At 24.0% G+C, this 16,292-nt stretch overlaps 1 protein-coding gene across 1 annotated transcript; it reads left to right on the forward strand.

Moving 5' to 3' along the window:
* The first annotated feature begins 6,064 nt into the window (after positions 1–6,064).
* On the forward strand, positions 6,065–15,135 carry LOC122500387 (protein HEXIM1-like). Its single transcript, XM_043609298.1, has 2 exons — positions 6,065–6,445; positions 13,232–15,135. The coding sequence occupies exons 1-2, from the start codon at positions 6,197–6,199 to the stop codon at positions 14,267–14,269; spliced, it is 1,287 nt and encodes a 428-aa protein (XP_043465233.1). The 5' UTR covers positions 6,065–6,196; the 3' UTR covers positions 14,270–15,135.
* The last annotated feature ends 1,157 nt before the right edge of the window (positions 15,136–16,292 follow it).

Raw genomic sequence — 16,292 nt, forward strand, 5'->3', positions numbered from 1 at the left:
TACAATTCAATATTTTACAAAATTTCAATCGAACCTTTTCAATTATTCGTAAATTCCTCAATTAAATATATATATTAGAAAATAAAAACTTCAAATATGTAATATAAAAAAAATTCAATTAAACTTTTTCAAAAAAAAAATTAATTTCAAAATTCAATTATTTCTAAAAATTCACGCTTTATAATGCTTTTAATATTCAATTATTATGTAAAATTTTAACTGAAATTTACTTAAATCAATTTCTGTTGGAAAATTCTACGAGAATTCAATTATTTAAATATAAAAACAATTATTTTATTGAATAAATGAATTTTTTTTTAAATTTAATTCTCATAAAAAATTTTATCAACAAATTTTTTTAAATGATTGGAATTCTTTGGACGAATTTTAATAAAATTTTTAAGAATAATTACATTTTTCGAGAAATTTGATTACAGTTGTATTAAAAATAATTGAAATTCTGCGATTTTTCCTCAACAAATTTAAATTTATTTGATTTCGAACAAAAATAAATCTACAAATGGCTTCCAAATTTTTCATTAGAGTTTTTATGAATAATTAAATTCTTTTGACAAATTTCTTTAAATTTTTTGAAAATAATGTTTCTTTAATACTTTTAATTAAAAATTTGGAAAATAATTGAATTACATAAACAAAGAATTTTTTTCAATTTTTTAAAATAATCTTATCTATTCATAATAATAATTAAAAATTTGATTATTTCAATTTTATTAAAATGTATGGATACTATAATTGAATTTTGTGCAAAGAATTTTACCTTCCAAAAAATGTTATTATTTACATTGCGAAGGAATTTTTAAAAATAAAATTATAATTACGGTGACTAACTTCTCTTGATTATTTTCAGAAAATTTAAATAAAATTCTTTAAAAGAAGTTATGTAATTATTTTAATTAGAATGTAATGAAATTTCAATTATTTCAAAAATTTTCAATTATTTGTTTATAAAAATTCAATTGTCTTGAAACAACGGAATTGAAAAATTTCAAAAATTGTATTTTTCATAATTTTCAAAAAAAAAAAAATTTGCAAAAAGTCAATTTTATTAAAAAAATTTAACTGTGTATCTTTTTTTAAGAAGAATTTTATTATTTTTGAACAACATTTAATTTTTGCGAAAAACATTATTATTCTTGGAAATAATTGAATTTCTGTGAAATTTTTATTATTTTATGAAAATAATTAAAGGTTTGCGTAGAATTTTATTAAAATTTTTTTTAAAAAATAATTTAATTCTCTTGAAAAATTTTATTAAAATAGTATAGATACAATTAAAAATCATTAAATTGGGGAAAAAAAAAATTTTTTTGAAAATTTTGCCAAGAACTTTATTAAAATTTTTGAAAGTTATTGAATTTTGGAGGAGAATTTTATTATTTCTAAACATAATTGAATTATTCTGACGACAATTTTGAAAAAATTTTGATCATAATTATTTCTGCGAAGAATTTGATTACTTTTGAAAATAATTGAATTTTTGCAAAATTTCAAAATTTCTCTAAAAATTCATCAATTTTGACTTAAAACGTTTGGAACTATTTTTGCGTCTGAATTTTAGCCTTTTGAATAGGATTTCAAATCCTAAAATTGACATAATTTTAATTAAAACCTTAATCTAGCATTTTATGCTTTTAAGATGTAAACAATTTGACAAACTTTGTTTTTTCTCTGCGAATTATTACATTCTTAAAACGAAATGTTTTTTAATTCCAGAAATAAAAGAGCAAAATTTTATAATGTGAGTTTAAATGTTTGTTATTGAAAATGATGCAGCGAAAAAATTAGTGACTAAAAATAAATTTATATATATAAAAATAATATGTACGCTTCAATGATTTCAGTTGTGTAAACATTTTTGTGCGTATGCCTTAAAATTGTATATGTATACATATAGGACGACGATTCCTTTCTTGAACACAGGTTCTATAATATTCAAGGTTAAAACCTTCTTAAATATTTCTTTCTCTATCCGAAAGAAAAAGTCTGTTATAATTCTATTTTTGCTAAATGTGTATTACTTCTTGGTGAAGGAAAAGCAAGAAAAATGTATTTTTCTTTTATTTATATCGTTTATTAAAATTAATAATTCACATAGAGGGGAAATATTATTTCATATTGTCATTATACTCTGTTGATGAATTTTTAATAATCAACTCTTGCAAAAGGTATTCATTAATTTCCGTCAACTAAATAGTAAATAATTCTAGATGTATTTTCTTTTTAACAAATAGAATTTTTTTTTGCAGAATCACTTGTCTATCTGTAATAATACAGAATAAATATATTATTGTTACTGTAGGAAAGTTTTCGTTTTCTTAATTGCTGCTATATTTTTGGCTATTTGTAATCCTTGTACAAGCAGGAAAGAGGCATGTTTGTTTTTATTTATTTATTACTGTTACTATAATAATAAATATGTACGCTTCAATGATTTCAGTTGTGTAAACATTTTTGTGCGTATACCTTAAAATTCAATATAATAATAATTATTATATTATTATTTTTTATTATTATTAATACTGAATATTGAACAATAATAATTAAAAATATGATATACTCTCTAAATTTTAATCACTTAAAAATCATAGTTTTAACTGCCAATCAGTGAATGACTTTTTGCTTCTGAATCAAATAAAAATAATTTTCAGTGATAAATAACTAATTTTCAGTAAAAAAAAAAAAAATAACTGAAAAATTAGTTAATCTTGAGTAAATATTGAATCAGTAGAAGTATTATACTATTTGAATTAGTGACTGACTATTTATGCTTCTACATCAGTTATTAATTTTTAACTGATTCTAGAGATTATATTTTATTATTTGAATAAAAATTTATTTTAGAATTATTAAAGTATAAAGTTACTAATATGAAATGACGAAAAGTCATCCACCTAATGATTTAGTAATACCTTTACTAACAACTAATTACATTTTACTAACTGCTTAGTAGAATAATTGAATTTTTGCCAAAAAAAATTTCCTTAAAATTTTGGAAAATAATTTAATCGTTTCAAAGAATTTTATTAAAATTTTCGAGAATAATTTATTTATTTCAATAATTATTAGCTGACTTTAAAGTAAATGTAAATTCTAAAATTTTAACTGAAATTAATTTTTAAACAAATTCTTAATAGAAAGTTCTATATGAAAATTCAATTATTTAAAGACAAAAATAAATAATGGATTGGAAAATTCATTATTTCTTAAAATTGAATTTCTATATATAGTATTTTATCATAATTTTAAAAAAAATTGAAAAAAAATTTTTTAAGAATAATTGCATTTTTTGAGTGAATTTATTTTAAATTCTCAAAAAATTGAATGAAAACAAAATTGTATTTTTAGGCCTTGGATCGACTTTAAGAAACAAAAAAAAGTCGCTTTAGTCGATTAAAAATACAAAAAAAAATCAAAAAAGTCGTTTATTTATTTCAGTGTTGCAACAAAAATTTTATCTTGTAACTGTAATTATTGTCCATGTTTTTTTAAAGTTATTAAGACATAATATTTTTTAAAAATTATAATAAAGAAACTCTTAAAATTAATTTGTTAAAAATATTTTAAAATAATTTTTTAAAGATGCGTCTTTCAATTATATGTATATATACAAAAATAAAAATAAACAAAAATTAAAAAATTTCCAAATAATTGAATTTTGGTAAAATCTTTTTAAAATATAATTGAAATTTGATAAAATCTTTTTAAAATAATAGAATTTTGGTAAAATCGTTTAAAAATAATATTGAAATTTGACTAAATCTTTTAAAAATAATTTAATTTTTGAAAAATATATAGAATAAATAATCAAATTTTTAAAGAATTTTAATTATAAATATAAACATGATTTTTTCTGAAATTTTAATAAGACTCTAAAAAAGTAAATTTTTAAATAAATTTTTTAAAAATTTACTTTACTTTGTTGGTAGATAAGTAAATCTTGAAAAATTGTGATAAAACAAACTGTAATAATTAGTTTTTTAAAAATATTCTAATGTAATTTTTCAAAAATAATTGAATTTTTTAAAAGCATTTTTGTATAATTTAAAAAAACTAATTTTTTGAATAATTTTAATAAAAAATGTTTACAATGATTCTTTTTCTTTAAAATGTTAAAAATAATTCTGAAAACTTTTAATGTTTGTATTATTTTTTGTACCTATGCATTTGAATTTTCGGAATTATATTTTTGAGAAATTTTGAAAATAATTGAATTTTTAAAATTTTTAATGGAAAAAAATTCAAAGAATTTCTTTTCTAAAAAAAATTAGTCAAATTCGTCTAAAAATTAGTAGAATTCCATTAATTTCCAGTCATTTAATTCACTGAATAAATCAGTGAAACTGTTTTATCGACTATAGATAAAACTCTTCTACTTACTTCTAATTCGACTAATTGTTAGTAAAAATTATTGTTAATTAGTAAAATTCGACTAATTGTTAGAGAAATTATTGCTAATTTGCGTGAAATTCAATTAACAATTAGTAAAATTCCACTAATTGTTAGTAAAATTATTACTAATTTGTAAAACTTGATTAACATTTAGTAAAATTCCACAAATTAGTTATTTATTTCACTAAATAAATAAGGGAAACTGCTTTATCGACTACGAACAAAACAGACAAACAGTTCTACTAATTAATGGAATTCTACTAATCAATTAGTAGAATTGTACTAATCATTTAGTAAAATTTGACTAACAATTAGTAAATTTTCACTAATTTTTAGTAAAATTATTACTAAATCATTTGGTGGACAACTTTTTGTCATTAGTAACTTTTCTACTAATTCAGATTTAGAAAAATATAATATAGTAATATATAATAGTAATAGATATTTAATAATATAACAAAATGTTCAATTAACGAATATAAAAATAATCTCTCTATTTTAAATTAAGTAGTCACTTTTGACTAATTCAACAGCACCGAATAGTTTATTAAATAAATTAGTATTACTAATTTTTAGTCAAAAATTATTAATTCATTACAAGAACTTGAAGACCCCCCCCCCTCCCCCCTAAATGTCTTACGTAATTTATGAACGACCCCTAATTAGTAATTTTCTACTAATTCAGATTCCGAGATACATGTCTATTTTTGTTGTCACATTATTTATACTATACGATTGCCACAACCGTACAATTATTGGATACATAAATGAAATGAAAATTTCCGAATATGGATCAATCGATTTTATGGTTATGAGAATCATAAAATTTCCAAAGTTATATAATAATTGATTAAAAAAAAACACAATACCGATTCTTCACTTTGAAATTGAACATTTTGCTCGCATTTTCCCCGAACAATAATAATTGGCAATCGGGTTATATTTCGTATGGAAGTTTTATAGGCCCTTTAGTCTCTGCACATAACTGAATTTCATTTTTCTTTTTTAAAACGGCTCCTACTGGCATGACAGGTATAGTGTATAGGATAAGAAATAAGAAAAACCAGCTGTGGCCAAAACGTAGGGCACTAAGTACAAAATAAAAAGGGAGAAAGAAAGAGAATGAGAGAGAGAGAGAGAGAGAAAGAGAAATGTTCAGTGAAGAGGAGAAAAAAGAAAACTGGACATTACCAGAGCCAAAAAAAGAAAGACTTAGGAAGACAGTGAGAGACGGAAAAAAAACTAATATATCCAAGTGAGAAAGACACACACACAATGTAGTGAACGTTGTGAACGATTGCAGTTATTATGGTGTTGTGTGTGGTAGGGTTTTGGAGGGGAACCGAGGGGAAGAAGAAGATGACACAAATGAAGTTAGAATTATGTTAGGGCGCGAGGGGGTTAAAGGGGGGAGAGGGACTTTAGTAAGATAAAGAGACTACAATATTGAAATACCGTGACTGTACCATAAGGACGCAATGAACATGCGTAATGAATGTTTAACTCTCGAAAATATTAACAAAACCATAGCAAACAATATTAAGTGTATTAGTGTGTGTGTGTCTGTATGTGAGAAAAGAGATGAAGGAAGGAAGAGGGAGAATAAAGTTCCCCCACTTGGGTGAAATTGCCCCCACCATTTGGTAACATGCTGCGCTTCGCTATCGCACGGAATCACGGAACAAATCAAACATGGCGATTCAGTCGCTGTTTACGGTAAATGCATATGGCTCTTAGTTCTTGTGTTCAAGTTTAATTAAACAGTGTTATTGATATTGTGACGGTGATGAGTGCTCGTGCCATCGCGAATAGACGTATTTTGCATAATATTACGAATATGGAGGAGCATGAGGATGAATTGAGTGGTGAAAAAAGTTCGGGCGGCGTTGATGAGCTCGGTGACGAAAAAGGCGTACAGGCGGATCCGACGCTCAGCGCGGCATCGACAACCGTTTCCTCGACATCGAAGACAGTGCCGCTCTCTGCCGGTGAAAACACCGTTTCCAGGTGTCAAATTGACGACAGCTATAGACACGTAAGAATAACTATTTTTGTTTTAAAAAAAAATACACTTTTTACATGTTATTCAAAAATTACTATTTAGAAAAAAGAACTACTAAATATTTCGATTCTTCTACACTTGAATTTTCTGCTATTTTTTTCTTTCAAAAATTTTCGTAACAGACTTTGCAAAAAAAATTCTTCTTTCCAAATTTTATTACAATCAATACGTTTTTCAAACGACTAATATTTTTAACAATTTTTTTTAAATATAATTACGCAAAAAAATAATTTTATTGATAAAATTTGCTAAACAAAGAATATGAACGTAGTTTCAAAATTTACTTTGACTATATGAATAATTGGAAAAACAAAACACACTGCATGACAGGAAAATAAATTGCAAAAAATAAAGTAGACAATATTCCATCCAATTGTAAAACGAATAAAAAAAATATGATTAGAAAAATAAAAAATTGAAGCATTTTTTAAATTTTTTAGATATTTTATTCTTAGTAAATATAGACGGACTTGAAAAAAATGCCTTTTAGTAAAAATAGTTCTTAAAATTAAATACAGTGATCTGAAAAAAATGACTAGAAAAAGAATAATAAGAAATAAGAATAGTTTTTAGTATTAAGGTAGGTAGCCAATTGTTTATAAATCATAAATCCATAAACGTAAAGCAATGATGAAAGTATTTAATGATTAGGTAAAGAAATCTAAGTTGCTATACGAAAAGTATTTGCTTCACTGCAAATTCTGAAGTAAATATAGAATTTTCACCATATTTAGTTCTATGATAATTAATTTTAAAAAGTGTTTTATTTCTGGAATAATCTCGATGGTACCGAAATGTTTATGCTTCGCAATCATCTACTAAAACCTACTGTTTACTACTTTTTTTTACAACTTGCTACTATTTTGATACCTTTTTTATATTTTTGCCACTGTAAGCAATTTTTCTCCTTTTTTTTGCACAAATTATATTAGTTTAACATCAGCTAATAATTGAAATAATGAAATTATTCTCAAAAATTTTAATAGAATTCTTAGAAACATTTTTAAACAATTTTAATGAAATTAACGATTTAATGTATTTTTTAAAATTTTCTGACAATCTTTGGGACCGTTCAAAAAATACGTAACGCTTTTTGGGGGGAGGGGGGGTCGAGCTATTTGTTACGGTCAGCAGAAAAAATGGCGCTAATGTATACAACATTGCGTTACATGGGGGGGGGGTCCAAGTTTCCGAAAAATAGCGTTACGTATTTTTTGAACGGCCCCATTTTTGGCAAGAATTCAATTTTTCCAAATAAAGAAATTCTTCGCTAAAATTCCATTATCTTCATTATCTACTTTTTTAATAAAATTTCACAAAAGAATTCCATTATTTTGAAAAAAAATTTATATAAAATTCTTTATAAAAAATTGAATTATTTTCATAAATAATAACATTTTGACAGATTTCCAATTATTTAAAATATAGGTCTTGGATATTATGACTTTTTCGACTATTTTCAAAAAATGCGACTTTTTTGGCTTATTTTCAAAAATTGCGACTTCTTCGACTTTTTTCCAAAAATGCGAGTTTTTTTCACTGATTTTTAAAAAATTGCGACTTTTTCGACTATTTTCCAACAATGGGACTTTTTTGACTAATAATTCTTAGAATTGTTTTATCATAACTTTTAAACAATCAATAATTATCTTCGAAGATAGTAAATTAAATTTTTTATAAATTTACTTTTTTAATTCTTATTAAAAATTCTTAAAAATCATGTTCATATTTATAATTAAAATTCTTCAGAAATTTGATTATTTATTTTATATTTTTCAAAAATTCAATTATTTTTATAAAATTTTGTTAAATTTCAATTATTTTTAAACGATTTTACCAAAATTCAATTATTTTAAAAAGATTTTATCAAATTTTAATTATTTTTAGAACATTTTACTAAAATTTAATTATTTGGAAATTTTTTAACTATATGTATAATTTTATTGAAAGACATCTTTAAAAAATTGTTTAAAAATATTTTTAACATAAATTAATTTTAAGAGTTTCTTTATTAAATATAACTTTAAATAAAAAACATGGACAATAATTACAGTAGTAAGATATAATTTTTGTTGCAACACTGAATTAAATAATAACGACTTTTTTTGTTTTAAATTTTGAGAAAATATTTTATAAACATTTAATTTTAAGAAATAATCAATTATTCAATCAATTATTTATTTTTGTATTTAAATAATTTAATTCTCCTAGAAAGTATCTAACAAGAATATTGAATTAAAAAATAATTTAAGAAAAAATTCTAGATAAAAATTGAATACTATAGAAGCTTATAATATAAAGTTTTTTAGAAATAATTAAATTTCAAAAGATTTTTAAATGTTTTGTCTTTGAAAATTTTGATTTTTGTAAAACTGTATTATTTAAATATTTAACATAACAAATTAGTTATTTATTATTTTCCAAAAGTCAGGGAAATACTGAATCAAATTTTTGTGAATCGATTGAAACAAGTTTTTTTCAATCGTCAAATTTAATTTTTCGTTAAAGACTTTTTAGTACTTTTTTCATTCTTAAAGCTCCTTTTTGCTACTTTTTTAAAAGTAATTATCTAGTGCAGTAGTTATTTTTAACTAGTTTTTAACTATTTACTTTTAACATTAACAAGTTATTATTTTAACTACGTTGAATAACACGATATAAAAAAAGCAAATCGAAATATAAAAACATTGATGAAATTTTCCTTACACGTAACAATTATTGTCTTGGGTCAGTAAAGTCATGATTTGTTTTATTTTAATAATTTTTATTTAATTTTAAGAATTTATGAAAATTTAAATTTTTTAAAAATTTTAAACACTAAATGTGTTAAAAAATATTCGCTCTTTCAATCTTTCAGTTTAATTTTTTTTTGTGTTAAAGAATTATTATACTTGTTATAGTCACGAGTTGTAACTCGTTATTAATGCTTTTTTAATTATTAACTTATGAATTGAAATTTTAAAAATACACACACATGAAACGGTGACATTTTAAATGTCAGGAACAGATATTTCAGGATGGATGATATGGCAACCTTTTCGATTGACAATCAATATTGTGAATGAGAAATTATATATTGCTTTTTTACATTTGTCACTTGTTCAAGTCAATTAATCAATGGATAATTAAAAAGAAAATATTTTGTCCTTATCATTGTGACCAGGAAGTTTTATTTTCAACAATAGTGATCCACAAGTTTTGAACATATGAGTCAATTTTTCATTAAAATTAAATAAATTATTATTATTAATTCAAATTATTAATTATTATTATTTAATTCAATATTTAATTCATTATTATTAATTAATTCAACATTTAGAAAGTTTATAATTACATAATTTTTTTTAAAACGTGACACATCAAATTTTTATTGATTCGTTCATTTGAATGTTCTAAACTTTAGAAATATTATTTTCAGTCACAAAGTGAATCTTATTTTAAGGCAGAAATTAAATTGCAATTTTATTAAAATTTTAATTAAATTATAATTTTAATTAAAATAATTTAAAATTTAGTTTTTACTTTAACGGATTTATTTATTTTATTTACTATTCTGTAAAATTGTAACTACATTACAATCAAAGTAAAATTTCAATAGAGTTGTAATTGCTTCAAAATTTTAATTTAATTAGAATTTAATTAAAATATTGAATATTATTTAATTTTTACATTTTAGGACATTGGTTTTTTCAAACAGAATTTAATCGCTAATTGTCAGTAAATTTAATCTGATTAATTTAATATAACTAGTTTCAAGCAGTAGATTTATTTATGATGTCTTTTGTATTAATTTACATCTAATATTATATAGACATTAGTTTGAAAACAGTTAATTTCGATCTTATCTAAAATTTCCCTTTTTCATGTTAATTTAATAGTTTTGACTTTAACGGATTTATTTATTATTTTTATTTTACTATTATGTTTGGTATATCAAAATTGAATTCCTTCTTCTTTCATTTATTTTGATTGTGTAATGTCAACAACTGTGAAACAGATGTTAAGAGCGTAAATTAAAACAACATAAGTGAAAGTCATGGAAACTTAGCATTTTATATTATATTATATGACATTTCAAGTTATTGAAAAATTAGAATTAATAACTGAATATTTTTTTCATTCAATATTGCTGATGATAAATGCTCGCAATTTAAAAATAATAAAATAAGCAAATATTAATTGGAATAAATGATTATAATTGCGACTATTTTAGCAAATAACGGAACATAAATTTTTGTTATTGATTTGAAGAAATTTTATTTTATTTTTAACCAATTATGACTCAAGTGACGATAATTATTTGGTCCGTTGTTCAAATTTAACGGTTTCTTTTAGAAGTTACAAATTTTTTAAACGTTTTTTTAGTGCAAAATGACTCAAATTAAGGAAAAGAATACGAGAAACAAAATCTGAATAAAAGTTAGTCTAATGTCATATAATTTTTGTATTTTAAAAGAAAAATACAAATAAATTTTGAATTTATTTCTAATTGACAAAAAAATTGTAACTTTCGTTTAAATGCCCTTTTAATTGTTTAAAATGTTGAAAATTAAATTCTTTACAAAACAAATTCAAAATTTATTTATATTTCTTTTTTAAAATAATACAAAGTTATGACATTGGACTAACTTTTATTTTGACTGTCCGTCAGATTTTTTCTTAAAATATATTTTTTTAAATGGTAATTCTAGGAGCATTTTCATTGCAATTTTTTAAAATTCAATTGTTTTCAATATTTTCAATTATTTTATATTTCCGAAAATTCAAATATCTACAAAATTTAACCTAAAATATTTTTTGAAAAATATATTTTTTTCAAATATTTTAAAAAGAATTTTTATTAAATATTTTTAAAAAAATCTATTTTTTGACATTATTATTGAAATTTTGGAGAAATCAATAATTTTCAAAATTTTGAAATAAAATTCTTCTAAAAATTGATTAGTTTCTTAAATTCCCTAAATTTGTTTTATAAAAAGTCAATAATTTTCGAAATATATGATTAAACAAATTTTAAATAATTTAAATTTTTTAAAATTCTATTAAACGTAATCGATTTTTTAAATAATTTCATTAAAATTTTTAAAAATTAAATTTCAAAGATCTTTAATAACAAAGTTTGAAAATTTTCGAATTTTTCAAAATTTTGGTGAAAAATCATGAAATAAAAATTATAGCTTCAGAAAATTATTTATTTACCTAATAATATAAAATTATATTTAAATTTTTTTAAGAAATGTAATTTTTACAATTTTTTAAATCAATTATTTTCAATTATATATTTCCAAAAATTAAAATATCGACATTCAAGTTCTTTAAAAAAAATATATTTTCTAAAAACTAGGTTTTAGAATAAAAATCAATCATTTTTTAAAATTTTGAATAAAATTCTTAAAAAGTTGTCTAGTTTTTTTAAATTGTGCAAAAATGTTTTCAATTATTTAGAAATTTTTCAATTCCATGTAATTTGAAAATTTATTATATTTCAAAAATTTTATTTTGTTTAAAAATAATTTTAGAAATCAATCATTTTAGGAATTTTTTTTTGTTTTTTAATATTATTTAATTTATTTACAATGTTTTTAATTACATATTTTCAACAATTGATTTTAATAACTTAAAAAAAACAATTAAGAGTTATAATTATTATAAACAATAAATTGAATTTTTGTATTTAAATAATTGATTTAGAGGACAAGTTTAATTTGAAATTCTAGAAAATAATTCATTTTTGGAAAAATCACAGAACTTTTAATTTTTAGAGTTAGGTAATTAAATTTCAAAAGTTTTGAAATTACAATTTAAAAAATTTTAATTTTTGTGGAATAATAAATAGCAAATATTTAAATATTTATATAAAAAAGTTATTGAAATTTTGAATTTTGAATAATTGAATTTAGAAATTAGTGAAAGGTCAGGGAAGTACAAAATTAAATTTTTGTGACAACACCGAATAAAATAAACTAATTTTAAACTAATTTTTCGACTTTTCTTTTGTACTTTTCTTCGAGTAATGCGACTTTTCTTGTGCCTTGAAACACTTGAAATCGATCCGAGGTCTGCTATTTTAGCAAATAAATATTATTCAAATAACAGAACATAATTTTCGTTATTGATTTAAATAAATTGTATTTTAACCAGTTATCGCTCAAGTGACGATAAATTATTTGGTCAGTTCTCTGAATTTAACTATTTTCATTTAGAAGTTCAAAATTCTTTTACTATTTTTTTTGGGGAAAAATTATTCAAATTAGTAGAATATTTTACTGATTGAAATTAGTATTTTTTTTTATTAATTCAGAATGAAAGAGAAGCTTTGCAGTCATTAAAATTACTGAAAATAATTTTACTAATTCTTTATGTCCCTGAAGTTAGCGTCGACGCTTAGCGTTGAAAACTATTATTTGGGGTTTTTAGTGATAAAAATTTCTCTATTTTCATTTACCTAGGGAGTTAAGAATACGTTCAAGGTACTTTTTTAAACTAGAAAACTTTGAAGCAATATTTTTTGTTTTTGCGAAAGAACAAACTAGTTATAGTTGTAATTTTTTAGAAATTATTCAATTTCAATAAATTTTACTCTTTTCCCGTAAACTTTCATATTTTTCTGTAAATGAAATTTGTCAGGGAAAATAATTTTAATGTCAGTAAATTGTCAGGAAAATTAATAAACTGAAACTTGTGACCACCCTGAACATATATTTTTTTCTTCATTAGCAATAAATGAAAAAGTTAATAATGAATAATATTTTCCAACAGAAACCTTTTGTGAGAAGATGCGGCAAATTCGAGAGCGGAAGCGGGAGCGGAGATCAGGACGGAATGCACACCGAGGATGGAGTTGATATTGCGGCAAAAAAGCGAAAAACACGTCGCGGTAAACCGAAACATCGAAAATTGAAGCCCTACTCAAAGCAACAACCCTCCTATCAGCAGAGAATTCGCAATCGAATTGGCAGGCCAACAAAAACTGGACGACAACCTCCAGCTCCCTACAATACAAATCAGTTTTTAATCGAGGACCACAACGATCTTCCCGATCTGGAACAAAAATTAGCCAGCGCCAGTGCCTCCGACATACCGCGTTCATTTCAAAAGCCCTCAGCGCCCCCACGTACACGCGATTCAAGTTTCAGCATTGATTCAGATGAGGATTTCTTTTATTCATCGCCCGAAGACGAAGAGGAATTTCTCACTAAAGAATTTAAAACCGCCTACGAGGATCTTCATGCCGAGAGACTTGGATCAATGACCAAAGCACAACTTATTCAAGAATACATTCAACTCGAGGCAAAAGTCGATCTGCTAACGAAACGATTGAGAGCGAAAAATTTGCATTCAAACGATGATAATAATAAGGAAGCAGAATCGAAAAATGGCACGATACAAGATTTAGAGGCGGCGAAAAAATTGAAAAATTTCCAACAACGAATCGACGATCTTATCCAGCAGAATGAACAGCTCAAGAGGGAGAATGAATCATTGCGTGGGCAGAGGCACAAAAGTGTGAGCGTCGACAGCGAGAGTGATAGCGACAGTAGTTCGAGTAATGATAATCAGAGTAGGGGCAATTGTTCTCAAAGGAGTCCCGAATCTTCACCAGTTCCGGTTTCGTATCAGGGACGACTTGACAAAAATCACAGACAAAATAGCTCTATTTCGAGTGTCGATAGCGAGAGTGATAGCAGCAGTAGCAATGAGAGTGGTCCAACAGACGCCAACGAAAGTCCCAAATCTCCCGTAGAAATTACCAACGGTCATGCAACTGTTCATGAGATTGAAGGTCTTCCTTCTTAAATCTCGTTTACTCCTTTTTTTTCTTCATCTATTTCTGTGCGCTTTTAAAAAACTGAACAATTCTGCCATGCAGAAGAAACGAACAACTGCTTGCAGAAGGAAAAATTGGAAACATGAAACTGGAAAAGATTCTTTATTTGAATCTTGAAACATTTATTCTTAATCAGTACTTCTTTACTTCTTTTTAGAAAAGAAACTATTAAACGAGAATTGGAAACATCGCAGAAAATTTCTAAATTTTTGATTAAGGCTCAAGTCCGTAACGTTTTTCAAAACAAAAGGAATTCAAGGATCTTTTTATTTCAATTGTATTTTTACTCCAAAAATGATAAATTTAACCTAAAATAATAAATGAATTCAAATTCCAAACAATTTCACTTTTAAAAACGTGCGGAACTGAGTCTTATAATTTTAAAGAGAATCATTCACTACATTAGGTACAAAGTCGAGAAATTAAAACCAAAAAAAAAATTCTCAAGGTATTTTTATATTTTTTAAGTGAAATAATTTATTAAAAAAAATTCTTCGACAATGACTTTGTACGTAGAATGATTCCATAACAATTTGTAATAAACAGAAACATTCTGTTTTTAATATTTTTATTCTCTCTTTTAATTGTATTTCAAAAATGAAATCATTTCAGACAAGATTTTTTTCTGTGAAGTCGCCATGTAATTTTAAATTCGAGTGTCTCTTGCTGCTAAAGGTATCGAACGGAGAAAAGCCAAAGTAATGTCATTAAATGAAATTGAATTGACAAAATGTGCAACTTCTTCAAAAAAATACAAAAAAAAAGAAATGTCCTTAAAATTTTGAACGTTCAAATGATTCAATATATTTTTATTACTACTTTTAATTTTTTTTTTTTGCTTAGGGAATTTTGGGAAATCTGCCTACAGATACCTTGGATTCCGCACTCCAAGGTTTATGGGGTTGGTATAATAAAAAAAAGAAAATATATAACAAAATAAATATAATGAAAAATGGTTAAAAAGCTGGCGACCTACTCCCAGCCCACAGAATTTTGTAAGAAAAAATTTTCGTATATCTGAATATTTTTATATCGATTTTAAATAAACTTGAATCTTTTCTTAAGACGATGTGAAAGTCGATGAGATGTTCCCATTGAAGCTCAATGCAAAAATCTATTTGACTTTGACATCCCCTTAAGGGAAATTATACTTAACAGACTAAAAAACCACCAACTACGACATGTTGAATTTTTACTTTTGTCAAAAGTCATAATTTGGAAATCCCACTACGATTTCCATTTTGACCGGTAATTCATCCAATGCTTGATAAATAGAAATAATGTTTCGCGTCAGGATATGATTCTAGCTTCGCCTTCCCTAACGACACAATATTGTCATTTACTTTCTTTACAATGTCTAACGAGTATACCTATGTCCATTGACTGCATCATTTACCATACAATATGTCCTTCTAGGATTGGAACAGTACTGTTAAGAAAGTATATATCTAATGATTTCGATAATATGTTCTCTAGGATTGGGACTGTGCTGTTTAGGAAGTATAGATCTACTGATTTCATTTTAGGTTAATGCATATCTTTATGCATTGACTTCATCATTTACCACAGAATATGTCCTAGGATTGGAACTGTACTGTTAAGGAAGTATATATCTAAGGATATCATTAATATGTCCTAGGATTGGGACTGTGCTATTTAGGAAGTACAGATCTACTGATTTCATTAATATATCCTTCTAGGATTGGGACTGTGCTATTTAAGAAGTATAGATCTACTGATTTCATTATTAGGTTAATGCATATCTTTATGCATTAACTACACCATTTACTTTAGAATGTGTCCTTCTAATATTAGAACTGTGCTGTTCAGGAAGTAAACGTCTACTGATTTCATTATTATGTTAATGCATACCTTTATGCATTGACTTCATCATTTACCACAGAATATGTCCTTCTAGGATTGGAACTGTACTGTTAAGGAAGTATATATCTAAGGATATCATTAATATGTCCTTCTAGGATTGGGACTGTG

The sequence above is a fragment of the Leptopilina heterotoma genome, unplaced genomic scaffold (genome assembly GCF_015476425.1).
Source record: "Leptopilina heterotoma isolate Lh14 unplaced genomic scaffold, ASM1547642v1 Lhet_183, whole genome shotgun sequence".
NCBI classification, from domain to species: domain Eukaryota; kingdom Metazoa; phylum Arthropoda; class Insecta; order Hymenoptera; family Figitidae; genus Leptopilina; species Leptopilina heterotoma.

Bases quoted from the DNA above. Each gene is read 5' to 3' on its own strand.
- LOC122500387 (XM_043609298.1), top strand. From the start codon at position 6,197: ATGAGTGCTCGTGCCATCGCGAATAGACGTATTTTGCATAATATTACG. The intron at 6,446-13,231 runs GTAAGAATAACT...ATTTTCCAACAG, and splicing joins TTGACGACAGCTATAGACAC to AAACCTTTTGTGAGAAGATG.